At 49.1% G+C, this 13703-nt stretch overlaps 1 protein-coding gene across 1 annotated transcript; it reads right to left on the reverse strand.

Moving 5' to 3' along the window:
* Window positions 1–2186: 2186 nt before the first annotated feature.
* CDK1 (cyclin dependent kinase 1) lies at window positions 2187–13438 on the reverse strand. The gene is made up of 8 exons (XM_083364264.1): window positions 13366–13438; window positions 12313–12369; window positions 11385–11541; window positions 10051–10174; window positions 9376–9546; window positions 8193–8356; window positions 6094–6235; window positions 2187–2458 (listed from the first exon to the last, which is right to left on the reverse strand). The coding sequence occupies exons 2-8, from the start codon at window positions 12347–12349 to the stop codon at window positions 2342–2344; spliced, it is 912 nt and encodes a 303-aa protein (XP_083220390.1). The 5' UTR covers window positions 12350–12369; window positions 13366–13438; the 3' UTR covers window positions 2187–2341.
* Window positions 13439–13703: the final 265 nt, after the last annotated feature.

Genomic DNA, 13703 nt, shown 5'->3' on the forward strand with positions numbered 1-13703 from the left:
TACGTGTGTATTTCTCCACAGAATGACTCTGGTCACAAGATGGCCATATGTAAAGGAGAGACCCTATGTGTTTAGGATGGCTTGAGACAAGGACGGTCTGATAATCCATCCCAACTCTAGGCAGTTAAAGTGGCAAATGAAAGATTTAGAAGGTGGTCTCACCTTTTGGATGAGTTTTAACTGCCATAGCCAGAGTTCACCAGTTGGTTATTGCCAGGTGTTAAGATGTGGATAACAAATAAAACCAAAGTTATATATACTGTAGAAAGAAAAATCTTCATCAGGGTCCAGTCCAAGCAGGGAATAAGCAAAATGGAGATTGCTTTAGAAAGAAGGTTGTAGTTTATTGAAGAGGAGAGCCAGACAGAAAGATGGCTCTGGAAAAACTAACCACATGTAGTAGAGTATGGTGGGTATTTATACCTTCTTGAGCTTTTGTTTGGAGTTGTTCCTGTGGCATGAACTTTGACCTGAGTCTGAGTGTGCCTTCCTGGTATTCTGATGGTGGTGGGTTAATCCTATTATATCCCCAAGGTCATATCCTGGTTCCTTGTAGCTGTGGCTGATGACTGTTGGAATTTTTTGGTGAGGGATTGTTGATTCTAGGGATCTTTCTAATCCCAGTTTCCTAACTCCAATCTTTCTGACATGATTATCACATCTGCATTTTTGCAGACCTGGTTTCCGTCTGGGGCAGAGAGGGGGGGTTGGTTTCTGCCTTTAAAATCCTTTGGGGAAATATATTCTGCCTTTTTAATATTTCCCAAAATATTTCTTTCTATGGATTGTTTACACAAGACCTTTCTTCTAAGGCAGACAGAAAAAGCCTGGAATTGAGGCATAATTTACTTATATTGGATTAAATTTCCTCCTTTTAATTTTGTTCAGAAATTTATGAACATTTTGTGGTAATGAATGGCCAGCTGGAAGCACAATATTTTCTGTATCACACTTCTAATTAAGGGGAAGAGCAGAGATGCACCAGCAGAATTTTCTCACCTGCATTAAATGCAAATGAATTGTATCCACATATGTTGAAAGTGTTTGGGTTTCACACTTGGCCAAAGATGGGAAGCCGTGAGTGGAAGCGGAAAAGCATTCCTATACTTATTTCTTGAGTTCAAGATGCTTTGGAGTTGAGAAAAGGGTTTGTTCCTTCACAGGTCAAGTGAACGCACAAATTTGCTTGTGGTTGAAGGAGAAAGCAGAAGATGCTGATGCCAAAACAAAACATGTAGTAGCACTTTTCAGTCTAACAGTGCAAAACATTAGATATTAGATTTATATTAAGTAAATATGATTTCAACAGATTTGGCAAATATGATGAACACTCCTTTCAGAAAAGCAATCATCTTCCTATCCACCAGCTACTCCCAGAAAGCAAAACCCAAGATGAGAGAATGGAGATAGGGTTTTAAACAGTTTGCCATCCTTTAAACAATCATTTTTAAGTGTAGTAATTCTGCCCCATAAACTCACATACAACTACACACGCCCCTCTAATCATCCTGCAAGCTATTCCAGTGTGATTCAGCTGTATTCTGCAGTGTCTCCCACCACGCCTTGATTTCTCTATGATTGTGCAGAGACTGTGCTGACATCTTGTGGTTCAAGCGGAAATGGCAGGCTGACAAGTCGGTTTGTTGAGTCATGGACGCAGCAGCCACCATATTTCTCACTTGAATTGATTACATTTATGATGACCTCATTTCCTCCTCTGCTTCAGAACACGACAAAGTGAGCTCAGTAAACAGAGCTCCTTCGGTGGAATGTCTGCCTGTCAGCCGAGACAAAAAAGTCTGAGTTTCCATGGCTTGAGATCCTCAGGAAGCAGCTGGTATCTGAAATCTCAGGTTTCATACAAGAAAACAAATATTTAATGGAACTATGGTCTGCTGCAACTTCTATTGCTGCACCTCAAGATGAGGCAGATGCGATGAGACCACTCCCCAGTCTGCTGGTGGACTAGAGGTTGACCCTCACTGACCCGAAAGGAGTTGCAGATCACAGCAGGGGCTGCCCACGTGTTCTCCACTTTAGCCCCAAGGCTAAAATCCTTTAGCCCCTTTTGGTAGTCAGCCGAGCATCTGCAAGCATCTGGAAGAAATATTCCATCCTAGTTTTGAAGGATTTGTTTATATCTCGGTGGGAATAATTAACAGTGCACAATTTTATTGAGGGCTAAATTGATTAATATTTACATTTGAGGAGGATTTTACATTAGGGTACTCTAAACAGGGCTATAATTTTAGATCAAGACAAGACACATATAAAAAAAGATGAGCTACAATTTGCGCATACTCTCCTAGAAAACTCAGCAGCTTCTTCAACAAACCAACAGTTAGCATTTCTTGAGCCGGTTGGCTGGGAGTTTCGATTTGTCCAGATCGTCAAAGTATGGGTGATTCAGGGCCATACGGCCAGAAATCCTTTTTGCGGGATCGTAGATCAACATTTTCTGCAAGTCAGAACAAAGGGACACATCACCCACCGACAATCCACAGGCAAGAAGGATTGTAATCTGTTAATTCAAAGGGCCTTAACTGTTAACCCAAATAAAGTACGGCAGGAAAGCCATTGGTTGCCATGGGAAAGGTGGTGGGTAGCTATTATATTCAGTGGGGTCTGGTCCCTATGGCTGAATCAGAGTCTCCCTACGTGGATGTTAAGAAGAGAAAGGGGAGAGATGCCCACTCTAGACCTACCGGTCATCTCCTTAACCATTTAATGCAAGGTGAGAAATACTATGTCTTCTGGACATTAGAACAAACAATAGATCACAGGGGTCCTACCCAGGGGTCCTCATCCCCTGGGATGCCGGCCGGTATTGGCCAGTTAGGAACTGGGCTGCACAGTTAGAGGTGAGCGGTGGGCGAGGGAAACTGTCCATATGTGGGATCTAGGTTGAACATTTCTCCCCCTGCCCCGGTCTGTGGAAAACTGTCTCCCATGAAACTGGTCCCTGGTGCCAAAAAGGTTGGGGACTGCTGTCCTACACAACTTCATGAGAAGTACCTCAAAACAAGTTGGGCCGTGGAAAGCCAGAATCACAAATATATACTAGACAACTAGCAACCTACTGAGTAATCCTGATGACCACTCTGCAACTAGAGCAGGGGTGTCAAGCTGCCAGCCCGCAGGCCAGACAATCCCAATACGTCATGCGACATTACGAGTTTGACATGTCTGATCTAGAGCCATGGTGGCGAACTTATGGCACGCGTGCCACACAGAGCCCTCTCTGTGGGCACGCGCACCGTCGCCCCAGTCCTAGGCCTTCAGCTGGGTTTTATAAAACTTTTTCGCTTCCACCGCCGTGTGCAAAAAAGAAAAAGAAAAAAAGGTTCAATCAATTAATTTCAACTTCCCACGGGGGAAAAAAAAGTTCTCGCACAGTTGGTATTGATTGAATTTTTTAGTCCTACCCAGTCTGCCCACCCAATGGGCCACACCCACCTAGCACCCGATACATAAGTGGGTATTGGGTTGCAGTTTGGGCACTTGGTCTCTAAATGGTTCTCCATCACTGATCAGAATGACATCCTTTTGCGGGGGGGGGAGGGGGAGGGGAGCAGACCCTGCAGTTTAAGTTTAAGTTTATTGAATTTATATACCGCCCTTTTCCCGTAGGACTCAGGGCGGTTTACAAGGTATTTAAAAACGTCAATACAATACAAAAGTTAAAAATAATTAAAAATAATTAAATTTGATCCCTGAAAAATATAAAACCCCCAATTAAAAACTCTCAGCCTGGGCCGGAAAGCTCAAAGAGCCAGGTCTTCAGGTCCTGGCGGAATGACGGAAGGTCGGGGGCAGTCCTAAGCTCTACAGGTAGCTGGTTCCAAAGGGCAGGTGCACCCACTGAGAAGGCCCTCCCCCTGGGTGTTATCCGCCGGCAATCTTTTACCGGCGGCACCCTGAGAAGGCCCTCCCTGTGGGAGTGCACAGGACGAAGGGAACTTGATGCCGGCAGCAGGTGTTCCCTCAGATATCCCGGACCCAAGCCATTTAGGGCTTTATAGGTCATCACCAGCACCTTGAATCTCACCCGGAGGGCAACCGGAAGCCAATGCAGCTCGCGGAGTAGAGATGTTACATGGGAGTATCGGGAAACCCCCATCACAACTTGTGTGGCCGCATTCTGCACCAGCTGAAGCCTCCGAGTGGTCCTCAAGGGCAGCCCTGTGTAGAGCGTTGCAGTAGTCTAACTGGGAGGTCACGAGTGCATGGGTGACATCGCGGTCCAGATAGGGTCGCAACTGGCGCACCAGGCGAACCTGTGCAAAAGCCCCTCTGGTCACGGCTCCTATGTGATCTTCAAAATTGGGCCGTGAATCCAGGAGGACACCCAACGGGGGGGGGGGGGGAGAGAACACCTCACCCCCCCCATCGTTAAAGATGGAATAGTCTGGTGACCCCGAGATGCCGGTATGCACAGCCACTCAGTCTTGGCAGGATTGAGACAAAGCCTGTTTCTCCCCATCCAGACCTGGACCACCTCCAGGCAACAGGACATCACGGCGAGGGCATCGCTGGGTTGGTTCGGGGTGGAGAAAAAAAGTTGGGTATCATCAGCATACTGATACCCCACCCCAAAACCACCAATGATCTCACCCAGCGGCTTCATATAGATGTTGAACAGGAGAGGAGAGAGAACCGACCCCTGAGGAACTCCACAAATGAGAGGCCTCGGGGCGGATCTCTGCCCTTCCGTCAACACCGACTGCGAGCGGCCCAGGAGATAGGAGGAGAATCACCGTAAAACGGTGCCTCCCACTCCCAACCCCCTGAGACGTCACAGTAGGATACCATGGTCGATGGTATCAAAAGCCGCTGAGAGATCTAATAGGACTAGGACAGAGGAACAACCCGTCCCGAGCCCGCCAGAGATCATTCACCAGCACGACCAATGCCGTCTCCGTGCTGTGCCTGGGCCTGAAACCCGATTGGTACGGGTCCAGATAATCAGTTTCCTCCAGGAACGGAGGAAGCTGATGCGCCACCACACTCTCAACAACCTTCGCCAAAAAGCGAAGGTTGGAGACCGGACGATCGTTATTTAAAACAGCCGGGTCCAGGGCAGGCTTCTTGAGGAGGGGTCTCACCACCGCCTCCTTCAAGGTGGCGGGGAAGATACCCTCCTTCAAAGAAGCAGTTATTACTGCCTGGAACCAGCTTTGTGTCTCCTCCTGGGCCGCATAAACCAGCCAGGAGGGGCATGGGTCCAACAAACAGGTGGTGGAGCTCAGCCTCCCCATAATCCTGTCCACATCATCGGGGGAAACAGGATCGAACTCAGTACAGATAACATGCTCAAGACCGTCCGATTGTGGGAAGATGGTAGATGCTAGAAAAATGTTGAAGCAAGGAAAACGCAGGACCGAATCTCATCTGGCAAAACCCTTCCTGGCACCTTCCCTCTGGCAGATTATACGAATGCAACTCATTTGCATGCACCTGGCTCAGGAATACCCTATTTTACCCGTTAGAATAACTGTGTGGACAACCAGCAGTTGTCCCTTAATCCAGAAGGTACAAGCCAAACAAATTGTTATCCGAACAGCAGACTTGCATTAGGGACACATTTGGATTTGAAACAAACGGCTACATCAAGAACTGTTTGTGAAGATAAACTACCATAAAATCCTGGCTTCTCCCAGCAACAGTTCACCAAACCAAGTTGCAGACCTGCAGCTATTTCCTCAAGCCTGGCCACCCTGCTTTCTGTCCAATGCCTCCGCCATCCGGTCTAACAGCCAAGAGAGACATCTTATTTCCCCTTCAGAAGAATCCAAAGGGCCACCTTGAGGCCCTTGAAGGGTGTGCAGATGTTGACGAAGACCCTCAGTCATCCAGCTCAAACTGTCTGGAAGCTGAGGTATAACTGGACTATCCTTTTTTAGTTTGAAACGTTTCACCGCTTATCCAAATAGTCTTTTCAGTAAGTTGGTTAGGGGGGAACCCCCCCCATGGGTCAGACTCAAGAAGGTAGCTGGATAAGCAGGGAAAGGTTTCAAACTCAAACTCAAAAGAAGCCCACTTGGCACACGACCCAACTTCCAGATCCCGCAGAAGAGCGATGCATTCACTTACGGAGAGCAGATCCAGGCCTTCATCGTCCAAATTCTTCACATGCGATGCCAGACTGCTCGGTTTCCATTTGGGGAAGGTGTTCTTGTAATCCTGCAAGGATTCTACTTCTGGCCACACGTCATTGTTGGGGGTCCCCAACGCTCTGTCGGGAAGAGGAGAAAAGGGTGGGTTGAATCTGCCCTCCTAGGAGACCTCAGAAGGAGGGAGGCTTTCGGAGTCCCACCCTCGGAGGGTGAAGACCAGCTGGCTAAGACTCCCCTGCCATCACCTGTTCACAAACTGACATAGAAACTTTGTGGCCTTGGCAACAGCAGGGGAAAAAAAAGAGGCTGTCCTTTGGCTGTGCCTGTGTGGGTCTGCCTTCCCATTTCATCTGGGCACCCCAGGACTGGGAAGAAATAGGGGAACCACCTTCAGGCTGGAAAATATCATTTTGCTTCCATTGGCCCAGCAGGAGGGATGTAATAGGACACAACAGGTGTGTGTGTGTGTGTGTGTGAGTCCACTTCCTTTACTGCTCTGAACTTTGCAGAGCTTTGGATCAGCCCATCGGCACCAAAAGCAATCCCCTTTTAAGGTAAGTTGGCAAATGCATTTGAGTGGGTTCCACTCAATGCACAGCGGACTGATTTTTTTTGGGGGGGGGGAAAAAACTGTAAAGAAAATGCTGTTTCGCGCTCCTAAACTCATCTGTAGTTCTAGCCATACATAACAGCAGGTCAGCAGAGACATACTCCAACCACCTGTATAATAGGGGCCAAAATTGTGGAAAATTGTAGAAATGCCACCTTTGGTTAGGTTTTCACCAATTTTTCTTCTAATTTTTTTACAACTGTAGTGTCAACACTGCTAACATTGGATGTTTTTGCATTGACAACAGATGGAGATGCAGCCATTTTCTTCTTTTGGCTTTTACAGTTAGATGATGCTGGGGAGGCGAATGTGCACGAGAGTCTAGCTAGACATAATAATGTTGAATCTTAGTGTGAGAACCAAGGTTATTGAAATAAGAGATGATAAAGAATTGGTGGGCTGGAGAAGAAGCCCTCGTTTTAAACCAGGGGTGTCAAACTGCCGGCCCGTGGGCTGGATGCGTCACAAGGATGCCGCGCCCACCCCATTGCCAGCAATGACAAAACCATCCGTTGCGCGACGTCATGTGACGTCGCAAGTTTTACATGTCTGTTTTAAACTAATTGGGGAATGTGATTTATGGCTGTTAACAGGGGGAGAGAATTGTGCTTTGATACTACGTGCTCAAGGGAGGGGAACTCAGTTTTTGGCTTCAATTATGTTAGTGCCAATGCTGTGCTACTCAAATAAAGATTATTTAAAGCAAGGAACGCCTCAAAGTTCTTTGAAGAGTTTCATCTGTCGGAAACATGACATGTAGCCTTGTTCACTTAATAATACTATTTTACATCGCTTTCTGGGCAACCAGTCAACTCTTTGCACCATTACTTTGATTTTATTACGTTTTACAAGCTCATTAAATGAAAGGGGAAAAAAACCCCAACCATCTTCATAGCGATCACATAACACACTGACAAATGTCCTCCTCTCAGCTTCAGTACAGGACATCAATAAATGAATCCTACTGCGATCTGATTGGCTCATTGCCAAAACAAGATGACACCCAATTGGCTCTCTAAACACTCATGCTCATTGGCTACAATCGGACGAAGGAAAGCTACCTGAGATCAACCTAAGCAAGTTGTGCTTCCTTTTTTCTGGTTATTTGGCTACAACTTTTCATAGAATACAGTACAGATAATTGAACAAACTATGTCACATTACATTCTTGATTAAATTACCTTTCCACTGATATATAATTTTATGGTACTACTCCAAAAAAAAAAAAAGTAGTGGTGTCATTAGCCATCAAAACTCAAAAATACACTTTTCCCAAAAGGTTTCCACCATTTTGGCCACTACTGTAGAGTTGTCTGTCATGAGAACAGCCAGGAACCCTGAGCAGAGCAGTCCTAATTCATTAGGGAACCCCACAGATGTCTATCTCAAGTGTGGAGCATGCAGAGGTGACACCCAAGCGACAGATTTTAATTTCCCCAGTTGATTGTTTATCCCAGTCTTGATACCTGAAGATCCGGAAGAGCTGGTCGATTTCTGAATCCCCGTGGAACAGTGGCTTCTTGGTGGCCATTTCTGCAAAGATGGTCCCAATGCTCCATACGTCTACGGGCGTCGAGTAGCGGGCAGAGCCAAGCAAGACCTCTGGGGATCTGTACCACAAGGTTACCACCTAGAAAGGAAATCGGCGATTGGATTTTACCTATTTCAACAAGAAAAAAGCTTCAACACCTTTTGGAAGTTCTAGGTAGGGCGATCATCCACTCACAGAAGGAATATTGGTAGCAAGCACCCTTCTGCTTGAATCTCATAAATTTAAGTGCCAGGTTTGGGGCTGACCGGCTACTACCTAAACCAGTGATGGCCAACCTTTTAGAGACTGAGTGCCCAAACCGCAACCCAAGACCCACTTATTTATAGCAAAGTGCCAGGGCAGCATCAGCATTGTGGTGCCCTCAGAGACTGGGAGGGTGGGGGCATGGCCCATTGGCTGATGTGGTCATGGCAGATTTGGTGGGCGTGGCCAGTCATGGCCACCTTGATGTTGCTCACAGGGGGGTTGCCTGTGGGGGCTGGGCAGGATTGGGGGAGATCCAGGGGGTCTCTGGTGGGTGGGGTGGTGGGCAGGAGGCTCGTCCTGTGGGGAAAGGAAGGCAAGGCGAGGCAGGGGCGGCTGAGCGCATAGGGGTGTGCTCTACCACCTATAATTGAGCTTGCTAGCTGGCTTTGCTTCCTTTGTGCTGGGCAGAGCTGCCGTTCTGGGCACTGGCGGTAGCCTAATGGACCTGCGCAAGCTGCCAGTGGTGGCGGCAGGTGTGCCCACAGAGAGGGCTCTGAGTGCCGCCTCTGGCACGCTTGCCATTGGTTCGCCATCACTGACCTAAACTCTTCAGGATGAAGAGGCACTCAAGACCCATTTGCTCCCTCAGTGAGCCCACGTTAGCACCGTTGCCACCAAAAGAAAAAGGAAGGTTGTTTTCAAGCGGTTTCTAGTTGAACACAAATTGCTGCCAAACCTCTGTTCACACAGGGCCATCTTGGGAAGCGCCTTCCACTCCCAACAGCCCCATCAGCAGGCCGCCCCTATATTATCCCCACAGGACCCTTTCACACCCACACGCCCCCCACCCCAAAAGGGAAGTGCTTCAACCTCTTCAGAGATCTGGTCCTGCCTGAAGGAGGAGCCCTTACCTCGTGTGTGTAGACACGCACAGGGATGCCGAAAGCGCGCGCCAGCCCAAAGTCGGCTAGCTTAATCACACCATTGTCATCGATTAACAAGTTCTGAGGTTTCAGATCTCTGTGAAGAACCCTTCTTGAGTGGCAGAACACAATACCTTGCAAGATTTGGTACAAGTAGCTCTGAAAGAATGAGAAGAGCAAAGACTTCCGCTTCAGAGAATGGTTAACATCTTCTCCCAAGAGAACTATCCGTAGCATCCATAGCCAATCAGCGTCATTCAACGATGCACAGCCATGCATCATCCAACACAGAGCTTACATACTTGCATTTCTGATGCAAGTCGGTAAGTCCTAGGATTGCACGATGACTTTTGTCAGAAAAGGGTCATTATGGATGTCCCTGAGCGTAGACAAGATACTTGCAAAAGCAGTAGGAAAATCTAAGCTTATTTGGCACATGCTGAACTTCACAACAGCTGTCTTTAACAGATGGTGCACTTTGCAGTTCACAAGCAGGGATTCCTTGGCCAAAACCCCTCAAAAAAACCCCACAACTTTTTATACACACTCGCATGCTTTTATGCTGCTTCCACCAATCTCAACCATAGGAGGCTCAGGGCAGAAATGAGCTAGAAATTTTTTTTCCAGACCTTCTTTTTTTTGTTTTATTTTACTCTTTCTTACCTTAACGAGCATACGATCTAAATATTGTCCCGATGGGATAGAATCCAAGTATTTCTTGAGATCCATGGAAAGAAATTCAAAGATAAGGTAAAGCCTTGAGTCTTGCATAAGAACATCCTGAAGACTAAAGAGATTTGTTTGAACAAGTGAAGACAACTCAAAACTCCTTCACGCTAGCCAGCACAACAGCTCCCTCTAACCCAGGGGTAGGCAACCTTGGCTCTTTTATGACTCGTGGACTTCAACTCTCAGAATTCCTGAGCCAGCAGGAATTCTGGGAGTTGAAGTCCACGAGTCATAAAAGAGCCAAGGTTGCCTACCCCTACTCTAACTGCTCTGCAAGCTCCCATTCCCCACAAAATGCCAAATTAATAATTATCTAATTGTATCATTAATTAGTACTTTTCTCTAGTTTGTTCAGATGCTCCCACTGATTTAAAAAAAATCTGGTATAGCATGATGTCTAAAAGCTGTTACAGCAATAGTGTAGACATTTTCATTTATTTTTTCGTATCATGAAAACTTCTGTCCCGCTTAAAATTCCCTGCATTTTCCCTGGAAAGGCTAACATAAACATTCAAAAGCAAGAAATTTTACTAGCCCATTAGATGTATCCCTGTTAATGTTCCTCTTAACTAAATGAGCATTTTGTAGCAATAAGCAATGAGACCAGACTAGCTAGACTTCACCAGGTGCAAATAGACATGGTGGGATCAACTAGCAAGCATCTTTATCCATAAAAATCAACCCAATGCAGCAACACCCCCCCCCCAGCCCCTCCACCTGGAAAGAAGCCTCGCTTAAGCGCACTGGAGCCGAGTTCCAAGGAAGAGCATCACAATCTCAGAAACTCAAGTCCTGAGCTAAGCCATATTGTTTTTGCAGTTGGAGATCTGAAGGCTTGAGAAATGGGTGGATCAGCATGGTTGTAGTGTGCCAGGGTCCTATGATCACCATTTGCAACCTTCCCAGCCAGCATCTGACAAGTGAAGTCAATGGGGGAAGCTGGGTTCGCTTCTGCCCTGCATAAGTCACTACAATCGTTTGCTCAACAAACATGGCCAAAAGGCTAGTAAAATTGGTCACCATTCACTTAACCAACTGCCCTTCTTAGCAACAGAAATTCTGGTCCCAATTGTGGCCATAAGTCGAGGACCATCAGTACCTAGGCATTTACTGATATTGCCTGTATTTCATGAAAGGCCTATTTTGGGTGTGTGTTTGTGTGTGTGTGCAAACGATGTGGAACAATAAGAGTGACGTAGCTTCCTTCCCGTCTCTCCACATACGCAAAGCATCCTTTTTGTCACAGTGAACCACAGGGTTGTACTCACCACACTATATTGGGATGGTGTAGCTCTTTCAGCAGGGAAACCTCCCTGATGGCCGTGCTGGGAACACCCTCTTCATCGCTTTCCAGACGGATTTTCTTCATGGCCACCACTTGGCCAGTGGCCTTGTGCTTGCCTTTGTACACCACGCCGTATGTTCCTAGCGCAAGGGGAAAAGGCAACCGGGGAGGGGAAGCTGTTGAATTTTTAAATTGTGAATGAAGCGAGGGAAGGGGTTGCCAAGGCTTGGAAGAGGGAAGCCAAGAAAGAACACCAAACAAAGCAACTTGGCACACTAGAGGGATGAACTTGGATGCTCAGAGAACACACAACGGCCTCCAATTCTTTCCAGAAGCTCACAAGAAGAGAAAAGGCATCTTATTTACCAGATTAAGAGGTATTGCTGAGGGACAGTTTTGCAAAATAGAAGTCGATTCCTCTTCAGGTATTGTGCACCAAGAGCCCAAGACAAACCCACCAAGGCCAAAACATTGTCTCCAAGGAACTAAAGATGTCGGGCACAAAGATGATCGTTCTGTTCCCCAAAGCAACTACCTCGCATTTTCTCTTGCAAGATTTTTGGTGGGTAGTCAGTCCTCAATCATGTGATGTGTGTCAATGTCCCACAGTTTGGGTTGTTTGGTTTTTAAACGATGAGCTCCTGGGAGAACCCTGGGTGCTAGGAGTGTGAAGGCCGATGTGGATCTCTGCTTTCTTAAAAGCTGCAAAGCTCCACAACATCTCCAAGGGGAAGAGAGGCAACGTTTGGCTGGTACAGCCTCCCGTTTTGTCTGCTTTACATATTTCAAAAAACCTTCATCCCATAAGTTTCTCTCTAGCATAATTCAATGGGAGACATGAAGGAGGCCTCACGCGAGGGCACTGGGAGCTCCTCCCCTCCCCCCCTCATCAGAGGTCAGGGGGCACCTACCTTCGCCAATCTTTTCTATCTTGGTGTAGTCGTCCATCGCTCCAAAGGATTCTCGAGCTGAAAGAAAGCGAGGAGAGTAACCATTTGTAGCAAACGTCCCCCTCCCTTTGGATACTTTCCCTTTTCCCCCACCCGGGAAGGCCACAGGCCCTCCTCCATGCGCCTGAACCCAACTCAGCCCACTCCCAGTCGGCTGATTTTCCTCCCTTTGACCCCTTCGCCTTCAGCTAAGAGCTGCACAGAAAAGCGGTCCCCCCCCCGCCCCCACGGAAGCCTTTTGGAGCCCTCCCACCCCGGGGCCGGAGCTCCACCGCTGGCCTGGATGGGGGGTGGGTGGGGGCGGTTGCGCTTGTCCCCGCCCAGCCGGTCCCCCGGGCCTTGCAGCAGGGCTCCCGCGGGCGCCTCTCGCCTTACCGCTCCTCCGCCGGTGCCTCCGCGGCGCAAGAGCCTCCTTCCGGACCCAAAAAGCCCCGCCGGCAGATTCAAATTAACCGCGCCGCAGTCGCACTCGCCCGCCCGCCAATGACGCCGCGCCGCCGCTTTCAAACGGGCCAATCGGCGCGCGGCGCCAAAGCGGGGGCCCGGAGCGGGCTCGGCAAGGCGAGCGAGCGAGCGGGCGGGCTCGGCAAGGCGAGCGGGCGCTGGTCCTCGTCTCCGCCCCCGGAGGATTCCGGCCCGGGCGGGCGCAGGCGGCGGCGCTGCAGCTCCCGGTCCGGGAAAGGCCGCCACGGGCAGGCGAGAGAGGGCCGGGGGCGCTTGTGCCCCTCCTCCCACCGGGCCGGCTGGGACCCCGCCGGGCCGTGGCTCCCCCCTGCCGCCTGGAAGGAGACCCCCGGAGGCTGGTCTCAAGTTGCCCCGATGCCTCCTGGCGCGCCCCGGCTCTGGGCAGCCCCTGGAGTCCCCCGTCCGCCGGGAGGACAGCTGTACCTCCCGCCCCCTCCCCAATGGTTTGGCTGGATGGAGGGGCCGCCTCGCCCAGCTGGCCCGCGCGACCCTCCCCGCCCCAGCCTCCCTCCCTGCATTCAGACGCCAGGCCAGGCGGGGCGAACTAACCCGTGCACGGCTCTTGGCTCCCTCCTGGGCGCTTCCCGAAGAACCGAGCGAGGAGTCGGGCAGCCGCCGCCGCCGGTGCTGCTGCGCTCCTTCCCGCCTCTTCCGGCCGTCGCTCCCACGTGCCTCTGCCCCTAAGCTGAGCTCCCGACGGCAGGGTTGGGGATGATGGGCGCGGAGCTCCAGCCGGGGAGGTTGGCTTAAAAGCCAGCCTCTTGAGGGGCCGCCGAAACTTTCCGAGGAGCTTCTGCATGGGCCGGCCTTGCAAGCAGAAGTTTGCAAAGTTGGACAACTTTTCTAGAAAGTTGAGAGTTGTGTAAAGGTGGCGTAATTGTTGTTGC

Source organism: Vipera ursinii, assembly GCF_947247035.1.
Source record: "Vipera ursinii genome assembly, chromosome: 5".
Lineage (NCBI taxonomy): Eukaryota > Metazoa > Chordata > Lepidosauria > Squamata > Viperidae > Vipera > Vipera ursinii.